At 37.5% G+C, this 13,797-nt stretch overlaps 1 protein-coding gene across 1 annotated transcript in view; it reads right to left on the bottom strand.

Moving 5' to 3' along the window:
- Positions 1–8,201, bottom strand: part of SDHAF3 (succinate dehydrogenase complex assembly factor 3) — a gene marked incomplete at both ends in the record, with an annotated part of 55,797 nt that extends 47,596 nt beyond the window's left edge. Inside the window, one exon of the mRNA XM_084230582.1 lies at positions 8,028–8,201. Within this exon, the coding sequence (XP_084086708.1) occupies positions 8,028–8,201 (174 nt within the window). The remainder of the gene's footprint in view (positions 1–8,027) is intronic.
- Positions 8,202–13,797: the final 5,596 nt, after the last annotated feature.

Below are 13,797 nucleotides of genomic sequence, written 5' to 3'. Positions count from 1 at the left end.
AATAATACATGTCTCTATTAAAAAAAATAATAAAATAAAATAAAAATAAAATAAAAGAGCAAAACCTTGTCAAGTATAATCCTCCCTTGGGAATTAAACTAATTAAATCAACACACAAAGGGAAATAAATATCTGCACTCTCTCAGACCCAGAAGACAAATTAGGTAGCTTAATCTATTAGCACACTAATGATGATGATGCTCTGACAGAAAGGTGTTTAAAATAAATATAAATTAAAAAGAGGCAGATTTACAAATACGTATTCAGCACTGTCCAGGAAAAAAAGAGCAGTAAAGCGGCAAGACCCAATAAAATATCATAAAATAGCTATTTTCTATTACAGACACAGTGAGGCCTGGTGAAATCACTCTCATGCCTATTCATGTCCTATCATAATACCAAGCATCCTTCCTTCTAAACACTAATTTCAGTTTCCCAGAAAGCTTAATTGATAATTGAGGTCCACAATCCCTTACTTATAATTCTGAAGTTAAAAAAGTTTCAAAAAATAATAATAAAAGCACCTTCAGAACTTATCTGGCAGCAAATCCTGTTCTATTAATAAATGGGCCTGAAGCCTACAGAGTTCTAGCCCAGATCCCACTGGGGTGGTCCTCAGAATTCAGTCAAACTTTCTATCTGAAAAATTCTGAATTCTGAGGCACATCTGAAAGAGGGTTCCCTGGATTTAAATGCAGAGATTCTAATTCCTGGAAAAGGAGGCCCTCTTCAGTGGTTCCCACTCCCCCACCAACAGAAGTGAGTAAATCAACATTCTGGTTTATACTTCAGTGTTATATAAATTCAGTCAGTGTGAGTCTCATGCCAAAATCTGATTATCTAGGTTTATTGTGCTTGATTAGTACATTAGTTTAAGTTATATCCCAGCAATTTCCATTGAAAAATGTGTGGCAATTAGCACCTTGGGCTATATAAATATAAAATATAATATAAAAATAAAGCATTGTTTAAAATTTGTTTATAAGACATTGTGCTAGAAGTGTTGAAGATTAAAAGGTTATTAAGAAGTTTCCTTTCCCTTTGGAGAAGCACAAAAAAAAGAGAGGAAGACTCAAATATACAATAAATTATAGTAGACAAACAAGCAAAATCGAAGGGAAAAATATCAATAATCATTTCGCACTGCTGAAGTTTAAACTACTTTCTTTGAAATGTTAATATCCCCCAAAATCTTAACTAGATTTTCATGAGGTTTTTATCCTAACTAGCTGTATGATACTAGAAAAGTCATTTTATTTCTATTGCCCTTAGTTTCTTCCTTTTAAAATGAAAGAATTATTTTCAGTTCAAGATGGCAGATTAGAAAAATCACAAGAGCATATTTCTAATTTCCTCTCCCTTCTAAACCTTCGTTAAATGGAAAATAATTTAAAAGGATTATTCCTAATGACAAAAAGAACAGGAATGGAGCCATTAGTAACCACTAGATTTCAATAAATTTCTCAAGATGGAAAGCACCAGAGGAGTGTGCATAGGATAAAGGAACAGGGTAAAGGAAGCGAGAGTTTACAATAAGAAACAGAGGAGAATATAGCTAATGTCAAAGCCAAGCTGTCAGAACCAACTAAACTCAAATAACAAGTAGGTAAGGAAAGAAATTAGGAGCGGGGAACAAATCCAAGAGTCTGAGATTCTATAATCCTAAAAGTAATTTTCCAATCAACAGGCTTACCTACAGTTTTCAGTTTCATATTGCTTTATTCATAAATAGGGACAGATATCCAAGATTCACAAGACATTTGAAACAAGAAAGAATCCAATATAAAATGAAAATGTTCCAACTAGAAGAGATAAATTAAGGGATAGAAAAGAATGCATCACTTCTAATCATAAGCTCTCCTACATCAGTTAATTTTTTAACTATGTGCATATATTAGTACTTTGACATTTTTAAAAATTTACGTGCATTAACAAAGTTTACTTAAGCAACATGAAACTTCCTTTCAGTTAATTCTAATGCCACTGAAGTGAAAGTTCAGATGCATTAATTGTTCTTATTAAGCAACCATAAACACTCTTCACAACAGAAACAGGAAAAATAATATTATGCACATATAACTATCTTCTTAAATTATAAAAAGCTTACTTCAAATATTTTAAGACTGCATGTCATGTACATATACACACATCCTACAAACACATACTGATCTGTTTTAGAACCATGACTACTGTCATATTATCAAGTGACCACATTACTTTAAATCTAAGTTTAAATAAATTGGAAAATCTTTTAAACAAAAGAACATCTGTATGCTCCATTATAGTAGAAAGTCAGTATGTACAGGATTGATCAAATTATGATTTTTAAAAACACCTTTAGTTCCTCTATAAGCACTGGTAGAACATTTTATGACATCAATAATAAAGTTCAAAAAGTTTTTTTGACCTTGTGCATACATTGCTCTGACCTTTATTTCAAATAGTAAGTAAAACCAATGTTATGCACATATAATCCTTTATCTTCTTAGATCTATGCAAAAACAAATTTTTAAGACTGCATATAACATAGGTATGGATACACATATATACAAACCTACATACAAGTAAACATCTTAAAAGCTTCACTAAGAATGCAGCTTCAAAAACTGGGGAAAAGGGAAACATTTTATGTACTGATGATACATTATTTCATACCCTCTCTTTTACACTTTATTAAACTATTAGTTAAGATTCACAATACGGCTAGGATTTTTTTTAAAGGTAAAATTTAATATAGAAAACATGTGTAACACATCACCATTAAACAAATCATGACAAAATACAGCACTGAGTAACATGCAGAACAAACAATACACTGTAAAGTTCCCAAACAACCCCCTCCCTCTTGGTGGAAGCATCCCCCACACGTATTGTTCATCTACTGAACAGAGGTAATAAATTCCTTTTATAAACTATAAATCAGGATGTTCAAAAGCAACAAAATGAGGTCCCCAAATTAGACAAGACAGGAGTGCAATTATAAAAACTGAAAAATATCCAACCAACCCTAATTATCCAAAGTTAAGGAAACGCTAAATATAGGTGACATGCAACTCGAGCATACTTTTTTTTAACCCAATGATCCACTTCAAAATGATCTATAAGGGCCTCCCCGATGGCGCAGCGGTTGAGCACTGGGTTGCGAAGCTGCCCACAGCCTCTGCAGCACCGGTTCGATCCCCGGCTGCTCCCCGGCCACCAGAGGAGGGTCCCACATGGCACCACAGACCTCTCCTGCTGCCCGCTGCTCCCCTCAGCAGTGTACTTCGGTCCTTCTGCCTGCTCTGCTCCCTGCTCTGGCTCTGGTGAATTCTCTCACCCTCCCGCGCTTCTGACTGTACCCAGTGCTTGTATAAATAAATAAATAAATAAATAAATAAATCTTTAAAAAAAAAATGTTAAAGCATGTGAGTGTTAAATAATATTTTAAAAATTATAAGAAAAAGATATGACATGTAAGTTACAAATGGATGGTTACATGAAATCTGAGCACTTCCTTCTTTCTAAAACAAATACAGTGAAATAAAACTAAAAAGCAAATGTTACATTATGATATCTAGATGATGACACAAATCTGAAGAATTAAACACAATCAAGAAAAAGAAAAAAAATATTCCTTCCTGAAGTAGGTAGGCGTAACTAAATACAAGGGGGGAAAAACAACGGTTCCCAAACTTTACTTTCTACTTCATTCTCTTAATTCCCGTGTTGGTGATGGATCTTTGACCACCTTCCCCTATGTTATTCCTAAGCTAGGCACTTTCATGCACACCTTTGGAGCACCAAATACAAAAATAAATTTCAAATCTCTACTTCTAGCCAAAATCTGTCTAAGTACTAAACAAGTCAGGCCATCTCCACTTAATTATTCCACGAGAATTTTTAACACAAAACGTTCTACACTGAACTCATTTCCCCACCAGTAACTCCTACAATCTATTCTAGTTATTGGTACCATGATCCAAAACCTTACAGTTATCTACATCAGTCACTAAGTCAAGTTCCATTTAACTGAAAAAGGAAACACATAAATCTATAGTCTCCATTCTGAAACACCTCTTGTTTTAATCACATACATATTTGGGATTACTACATGTTCCTAACAGTTCTTTCAATCGTCAATCCTGCCTTTTTCTTCAATCACTCTTTTATATTGTTTCTAAACTTATCCTTCTAGAATATAATTTCATTCATTTTCACCACAGCTTAAAATGGTTCAATGATTCAAATTGAAAACTAAAATCCTTAGAATATACTGTTTCTTGCTATCTCTCTAGCTTTATCTGCCTATCTTCAACATAAGGTACTAAGTTCAAATTACAGCACTGTAACTCCTGAAATAAGTCACGCAGTCTCTTACATCAATACCGCTTCATGTTCTTCCCTCTTTCCAGTATTTTTCATTCTCTTTTCTATTTTTTGTTCTGGATTTTATCTTTTGCCATTTGTTTTCTTTTTATCTTTCTTTTTTCTTTCCTTGGTAATTATTTTTTCTTTATTTAAATCTGTATTTCCAAAGTAAAGAGCTGAATTCCAAATGGTGACAACTATCCGGGACCTATATAACAGAAAATGGAAAGCAAAATAATGTGTTTTGTAGAAGCAAGGAAATTCTAAAAACACTTGAGGTTGTGGGATATGGAAGTCAAGCAGAAGGCTCCTGCTAGCCTGAAATGAGACAATTTGAGCTTAAAAAGATTTGCAGTGGGTTGAATTACATTGAACTTATTTAAAAGCTCCTGCATTTATGATGTTCCTAAAATTCTCACATACCTTTGGAGGTTCCTGGGGCAAAAAGAAACTAAAAATCAAAATTCACTATTTGTCAACTCCCAGGGAAGGAACTAGAGCTCATTAAATGATGAATGGCAAGACATGAGGTAAATGATTGGTAGATGAAGCAGACTCACCTCACCTGTACTCACAGACCAACTTTAGCATCACTAAAAGCAGGAAAATAAGGCAACATACTAGAAAAGTACAAAGAACCACTTCTAAAATATTTCTTTCAAAGAATCTGGAAAAGAAAATTTATCAAATCTGTGGATATTGCTGCCATATTTTAAGGACAAGAAATATAAAATTAGTAACTGGAACAGAATCCAATAATTTAGGCCGCCAAACATGATTTTAAAATTCAATGAAAATTACTTTAAAAATACATTAATTGTAAAAGTTAACTACTTAAAAATAATAAATCTGCTTTGTTTTTCTTTTCCCAATACTTTTTATTTTTGGAAAAGTCTTTTTCTTAACATTATAACTCTCACATGCTCAGGACTCCCCTCAGTGTAAGTACCTTTCAACTTCCTCCATTTCCTTCTTGCTCCCATGGTATTTAACCAGCACTTTTCATGCAATAATTACCTATTATACTCTACTAAACTTTGAAGACTGTGCAAATAAAATACACTTATTGTTTTTGTGTTCCACAATGCTTATCACTTTGCCTGGCAATGGCTAGTGATCAATAACTACTATTAGAATATGTTAGCTTTTTAGTTTTTTTCCAAAAAACGTCTGCTACAAAGCAGAAGCAAGCAGCAGCTATGTAAGAAAAACAAAAGGAACAAGGCAAAAAAAAAAAAAACAACAGACAAAGAAATGGACAGAAAAAAACATATGGAGTCTCTTCACAGTAAGTCCTGAATACAGCGTGTTTTATGTCTCACATTCTACCACAAACATATTTCACTTGCTATTTAACCTTTAATGCTTATTTTTATTTCCCAGAAAATAAGTGTAAGACATTCTTTTCACCTAGATAAGCACAGCAAGAAAAATGGAAAGCATTACCGAAATCTGCTGTTCTTTAAAAATAAGCAGTCAGAATTTTGAAAATGTCTATTTTACCAGGCAGTTATCAAACTTTCTAAGAGATTTCAAACGTTCTTTTCCTGAACTTACTTTTTTTAAATGACAAGAAATTATACAAGTTCACTATTTACTCTGTAAAATGCAGTGGCATTTTTATCCTTAAGATAATGAAATACCTTTCTCCTACCTTCCCCCAAATGGTTCTGAAACAGAAAGTTCCCCAAAAGAACTCCCTCTAGTATCTGCCAGTTTTCTGTGATCACAAATGAAGGAAATAGAGAACTATCCTAATACTATCCTAAGAACTATCCTAAGCCCCTAGTATTCCTCATCCTGCCCCTTTCTTTTCTCCAATTACCATACCCAACTTTGGCCTTTGAATTACAACAAATAAACAATCCATTTTCAATAATTTTTTAAGTGTGTGACAAAATCCCAAAGATCAAACCCACGTAAGTGCCACAAGTTGTGAGTCACAATCATGTTATTCTCAATTGGGTTAAAATAAAAGCATCAAACTATTCAAGAGTATTACTGCCAAGTTTATAATCACCACTCGCAACAACAACAAAACCACAGAAATGTCATACCTAGTAGCCTCAGGTATAACACAATCATAAATGTGATGTTTTGAAGAACAGATGAGGGGGGGGTGAGGGAAGACTTTGAAAGCTGACTGATGGAACTCTCTGGTATCACTAGTGCCCAAGTCAAAAATTTCCCCTAAATCATCACTCTTTTCTAGCCCTCATCTTGAAAAAGAAAAACCACTATAGCTCTCGCTTGGCAGGATTCTACAGGCCTACAAACTTCTAGAATTAGACTGAGCAGCATTTCAACTGTAATAGTTACTGGGAAATAGATCACTAGGTTAAAATTTACCTTTACCCAGCAATCAACTCACTAATTACAAGACTCAGCTCCATGGAATACTTTTCTTCATTCCAAAAAAATGACTTCAAATGCTAGATCAATATGGAGAACAAACAGCGCCTACATAAGAATCCTAACTAATAAATTACCCAGTTCTTTTTTTATGCCTTCTCTCTCCTCCAATCTAATATCAATGTATTGATTCCCTACTCCTAAAAGGCTTCCAAGTTCTCCTAATTTAGGATCTCTCAAAGTACCCTTATCAACACAGAGCTAGACTCTCCTTCCTATCAAGCCACAAACTAACCGGTATAAAAGATGTCACTTAACCAACACCTTAATATCATGTAGCTTCGTTGCAATTAACAACTTACAAAAATGCTTTTTAAAATACATTTACATACACCAAAAATTTTTGAGGTACATGTTGTAGATAAGAAAATAATTTTCCTTTTTCAAACCTCTGTGATTCTACAATTAAGAATTATGGGATTCAGTGGAAAAAGTCGTGTTTGCTCTAACTAAAGATTTCAGCCATTAACTTTTATTTAGACCGAAGTATCGCTTCCCTCTGTTCTTAAACCAACACTTCTTATTCCTTCACTTAAATAAAAGTGAAAAAGAAAGGTCAAAGGGCTAATCCCTAACGCATGTGTCTGTTCAAGATTTACTGCAACGGCGCAGGGCAATGCAACAAAGCAATGTGACCAAAGACTCCGGAGAAACCAACTTTCACTTGACTTAACTCTGACCAGCATTTTTCTCCTCCAACGGCTGTAGTCCCCACCACCCCGTCCCGTGTTATCTGATGTGTTAAGAACACTCCTGAGACTCAACAAAGCACTGAAATTTAAAAAGAGAGTATTCTCAGAAACAAGCCTCTAAGTCTGAAAACTAAGCCATGAGAAAACCACTAATCAATTAGGTGCTTGTCTCGTGCACGGCGCCAGAAGCGAGAACAAGCATCAGGCGGTGGGGGTAAAGCAAGCTCTTCCAGCACCTGCCCGTGATTTACTCAGGTTTTGCAATCTCCATCCTCCACACTCCTGCAGGAGTTCAAAGACGAACTGCGTCGCAGACGCCAGCATAATGCAATTTGCTCCAGCGAAAGAACACAGGAGAGAAAAGAGGGGCTCGGGATTTAACTTTGGGAAGAACCGCTTCACCAGTTTTGCGCTGCTTCATTCAAACCGAGCGGTTTGCCGCCGCGTTTAGCCCTTCGCGGGGTCGGGGAAGCAGCAGGGGGGGCGGCTTCTCACAGGGACTAACCGGGACACCTTCGAGGGACCCCCCCAAGGACTGGGACGAAGAAGGGGAGGTGGGGGGCAGACACTTGCCTCCCATTCCTGCAAGAAACGCTGGGCCTCGTCAGAAGCAACGGTCTTATGTCTCCTAAATTCGTCCTTCACGTACTGGTCGCCAAGGGCTTTGAGGTCCGGGGGCAAAACGCGGTGCAGCGCCAAGATGCGCCGGTATAAGGCCCGGACACGCAGGACGTGCCGGCTCAGCATAGCGTCGCGCGTGGAGAGCGCACCGCGCCTGCGCAGACACAGCTTGTTCCCGCCCCACTGAAAAGCCGGTGAACCGGAAGGAGGTCGGAAGAGGACGTGAGACCTTCATCCGGTTAGGTCCGCTCTAAAACCAGACCTTCCGGAAACCCGGGCTCCCCGGCGGGCGGAAACCCGCAGGTCCTACCCTGAAGGGGCGTGGTTTTGGGGAAGTCTTGCTTGCAGAGGCACCTCTGAAGGCCGAGTTATAGGGATATAGGGATCGAAGCTTTGGGCTCAGAGATCTTGCGTGGGGCAGTTGTCACCCTCAGCCCCTACCTTTCATCTTTTGCATTCATCTTCATGCCTTGCCTTAGTTAAAATCAGCCTCCTTTAGATTCCTCAACCTGCTAAAGATGGCACTTCCGTATGATCCAGATATTCCACTCCTAGGTATTTACCCAAAGGACACAGAATCATTAATTCAAAAGGGCACCTGCACCCCTATGTTTATAGCAGCACTATTTACAATAGCTAAGCTATGGAAACAAACCAAATGCCCAAAAATAGATGACTGGATCAAGAAGATGTGGTACATATACACGGTGGAATATTACTCAGCATTCAAAAAAGAAAAACTCATACAATTTGCAGCAACATGGATGGAGCTGGAAGGGATCATGCTCAGGTAAATAAGCCAAAAAGAAGAAGAAAAATACCGGATGGTCTCACTCATAGCAGGAGTTTAGAAAACCTAAATAAGGGACTTGGACAATGACTAATTATAATAAAGTAAAAATCAAAATCAACAAGCAACTATAAACCAGAGAAACACTGGGGGTGGGGAAGGGATTAGGGTCAAAATAAGGGGGTGGGAATTGTATGGGGAATATAACCAACATGAAAATGCATACATTGTGCAAAAATGATGTAAAAATATATATATAATTTTTTTTTTAAAAATCAGCCTCCTTTAGGAAGCTTTCAAGAGTAATTCAACCCACTTAAATTGTATTAAAGTATCCCTACATTCTCTGACAGGTTTCAGAGTGGTTAACGTTTACATCCACGAGCCCACCAACCCATCTACTTTGCACAGTGTTGTTCTCCTAATTTTCATCTTAAATGTAACTCACTTGACCCCTGACAACCAAGTTTCATTAGGGAAGAGTCTTAAATATATTGTTTCCTGGAGATTCTGATTAAATAATCCGAGATGAAAACAGTCTATTTATAAAGCACCACCTTTATGAAAAGGTAATTCTGAGAGCTAGTCAATTTCCAAAATGCTTGGCCTTGCTCTTTTGTCCCATTACTTTTTTATGCAAATCCTGATGCTTCCACCAACAAAATACATGCAGAATTTGACCATTTCTCCCCAACCTGTCTACCACTATCAGCTCTCTCTATAGGCTATCACGGTAACTTATGTTCCTGATTCCAACCATGATCATATGTAATGCAAATGTCCCATACCGGGTATGGAATGGTTCAAGCAGACCTGTTGGTGTTTTCATGTTCTCCACTGTTCGCAGCCACACACAGTCGCACATCATCGCACTCCACACCACACCACCCTCTGCCGCCCTGGCCTTATATGCCCAGTTTTTTGGCCCAGGTGTACCCATCTATGCATGCCCACACCCTACTCCAGGTGCCCGCTATCAAGCATGCATTCAGGACCTCAGGGATCCATCATCAATCCTAATGGTGGGAGGGCAGAAGAGCCTGATACTTTTATTTAACCTACACCATATTTTTTTTATAAATCAGATCATGTCACACTTATACTCAAAAAATCCTCCATTGGCTTCTCATCGCCAGTTTCTTCACCTCTTAACTCTAAAAGTTCTACTGCTTTCTGTCTAGTTAACCAGTTACAGCCATACTGGCCACATTGCTCTTCTTTGAACAGGTTAGGCATGTTCCCAACTGAGGAGCTTGGTACTTGCTAGTCCCTATGCTTGGAGTGCTCTGCTATATAGATCCTCTGGGATTAACACCTTTATTTCACTCAGCTCATTTCTGATGTAGTGTCAGTTCTATTGCTGATGATATTTGAATTTGCACAGTATTAGAAATTGCAGTGTCATCATGCCAAAAACTTTTTAAGGCCCCTTCTCTGATTTATTTTTCTCTATAACATTTATGTATTTTACTTATTTGCTTATTGTTACCCCCTTCTAACACACCCTCCCCCCTACCCGCCACACACACACACACACACACACATGCTAAAATACAGACTCCATGAGGGCAGGGATTTTGTGACTTTCGTGTTGTCAAGTGACTCATTCATCTTACAGTGATGAAGGAATGAGAGTGTGGGAATATGTGTTATTCCTTCATAGACCTCACACTTTTGTCTGTGCAATGGCTCTTTTTTTGAGAGAGTAGATACACATCCAGCCACCAATGGCAGAGGTGTACCCATTTTAATATCTTTTTCAGGGCCTACCACATTGCCTTACAAATAGTGAACACTTCAATATTTATTATCTTGGATGGACTTTTTCCTTTTGCTTAACCTTAGGAAAAATATTTGTTTAAAGGAACAGAATATTTTTTAATGGATTTAATTCAGTATTATGACAAACCACATTAATGGCAAGGCTTGAATGGTAGTGTGGTTATTTTACTTTAGGAAATTGTTTCTAACCATACTGAATCTGTTAATATCCTTGCAAATTGAAAATTAATTTCTGTTCCAGTTTACTCTATTTTCTGGTTTCCTTTGGGATTAAAGAACACATAGAACAAATACTTCTTTCAGAGTCAAACTCTTATTAAAGTGTGGAAAAACATTCTGCCAATAAATTAATTTTAAAAAACAATTAATTCAGCATACGTGGAGCAGAAAAGGTCCAATCAATGCCTAGGAGTGGCAAATGACAGGTGAGAGGGAAGCCAAAACATAGTGGTGGTTAGGCCTTGAGAGGAATAAGGAAATAACAGTGAGAATAATGATATATGATATTCATCCATGTGATTATTTATTTTATTTTATTTTACAATAGGCTAAACTGTGAGTTATGTTTTGAAGACAAACTTTCTTCCTTTCCCTCACCTTCCAAATTAGGCTGACCAGGTTTCTTGTTGGTCAAAGTAGCTATGAAAATAAAATCGAGTTATAATATTCTTGGGTGCTAATCCAGTTCTGTATACTTCCTATGGGCCTTGCCTTTATTCTTCCTCCATGTGATTTTTTTTCCTGTGTGCTGTTCAGCAAGACATTCAACCACTCTGTGGTGGATCATTCACAGTATCTTCCAACTTTTTTTTTTTTTTAAGATTTATTTATTTATTTATACAAGCACTGGGTACATTCAGAAGCCCGGAACGGTGAGAGAATTCACCAGAGCCAGAGCATGGAACAGAGCAGGCAGACTGACAAAGTACACTGCTGAGGGGAGCAGCAGACAGCAGGAGAGGTCTGTGCACCATGTGGGACCCTCCCCCAGAGTCCGGAGATGGAACCCGGCGCTGCAGAGGTTGCAGGCAGCTTCGCAGCCCAGCGCTCAACCACTGCACCACCAGGGAAGCCCAGTATCTTCCAGCTTTACCAGTCCAATAATGATTTTTCCCAGATTCCCTCCAACATATTTTTATGAATGTAAAAAGGACACATGTCCACTCTAAAATAACTGCTTTGAAAATATTTTTGAAGAAGAAAGGAGAAATTCCTCCAAACTTTAGATGAAAAACATTAACTAGTTCCTTCAGGACACAGAAAATCTGACAAGCACATTATATAACCATCATACCACAGGGCCGAGCAGCACAGCCACTGCACCATCATGCAATGCGGTGCTTGTGCAGACCAACTCCCAAATAGAGATAGGAGAGGCAGCTAGAGAAGTTCCTCATAATTTTAAGGCCAAAAGAGATAGGAATCAGTAAATAAGAAAAACTAAAACGGGAGGCCTCCCTGGTGGCACAAGGGGTTAAGCACTGCACTAGGAAGCAATCTGCAGCCACTGCAGCACGAGTTCGATCCCCGGCCAGCCAGGAAGCAACCCACATGGCGCAGCAGACCTCTCCTGTCTTGCCCGCTGCTCCCCTCAGCAGTGTACTTCCATCAGTCTGCTTGTTCTGTTCCCCACTCTGTCTCTGGTGAATCCTCTTACCCCCACCCCCACCCCCCCGCATCTCTGGCTTTTACCCTAGCTCTTGTATGCATAAATAAATAAATTTAAAAGAAAAATTAAAACAGACCCCAATTTTTAAAATTGGCAAAGGAACTGAAAAACATTTTTCCGAAGATAACAGAAATGGCCAACAGGTACATGAAAAGGTGCTCAACATCACTTATCTTCAGGGAAATGCAAATCAAACCTGCACCTGCTAGAATGACTGTTATTAAAAAGACAGTAGATAACAAATGCTGATGAGGACATGCAGGAAAGGGGACCATAAACTGTTGGGGACCATAAACTGACATTTTAGAGTTTCCTCGAGAAATTAAAACTAGAGCAACCACTTAGTCCAGAAGACCACTTCTGGATATATCGCCAAAGGAGTATGGAAATATATCTCCACACTCATGGCATTATTCACAAAAGCCACGTATCGAAACAACCTAAGTGTTCATCGACAGATGAGTGGATAAAGAAAACGTGATCTACAGTAAATCCTCACTTAACCTCATCAATATCTTGGAAACAGCAACTTTAAGCAAACAACATTTAAAAAAGCAGGTCTTCAAATAATAGGCCAAGGTTGCTTTTTCTCATCTACATTTTAACAAAACAACATTGAAAGAAACAACATTATCTGAGGAACTGATGTGTATGTGTGTGTATTTATATTCCACATGTGAAATCATCTAATATTTGTCTTTCTCCTTCTGACATATTTTGCTTAGCACAATCCCCTCCAGCTCCATCCATTTTGTTACAAATGGCAAGGTTTTGATTTTTTTAATAGCTGAGCAGTATTCCATTACATATATCTATGTATATGTGTGTGTGTAGATCCAGATTATTGTTTAAGAGTCTCTTTCTTAGCAATCAACACATATTTAGATTACTTTTTTTATGTTGTACAGTGTATACTACAGCATTATTTACAATATAGGACAAGGAAACAACCTAAGTGAGAGAGGTCTAGATCAAAAAGCTTTAATATACCCACACAACACAACAGAATACTATTCAACCTTAAGGAAAGATGAAATGTTGCTACTTACAGCAAAATGGGAGGAATTCAAGGAAATTTTATGTACTAAAGCAAGTCAGAAAAAAGACAAATAGCAGGTGTTAACATTGCAGACTATTCAACAAAGCAAAAAACTTATTTAAAAAACTAGCGGTTATTAATAAAGTGAGGTTTCTGACACTAAGATGGAGGGGTAGGGAGAAAGGGTCAAAAAGACACAAGGGATATTATGGGGAAAAAATGTTTGATTATCAAAAAATACATCAATCAATCAATAAAATTAAGCTCCCCTGGCCTACTTTTTGCCTTTAAGGTTAAATCACAAAATCCAGAGACTGACCTCAAAATCAAAAGCAATTCTTCAGTCTCAGAAAGAATTGAATAAATTTAATGCAATCTCCATTAAAATACCAACAATATTCTTCAAAGAAATTCTCTCTCCAGGAGGTTTCCAGGAAGAACA

Source organism: Talpa europaea (assembly GCF_964194135.1).
Source record: "Talpa europaea genome assembly, chromosome: 3".
In the NCBI taxonomy this organism is placed as follows: Eukaryota; Metazoa; Chordata; class Mammalia; order Eulipotyphla; family Talpidae; genus Talpa; species Talpa europaea.
Note: the sequence above shows the minus strand (reverse complement) of the source record. Positions and strands in the feature narration are given on the sequence as shown.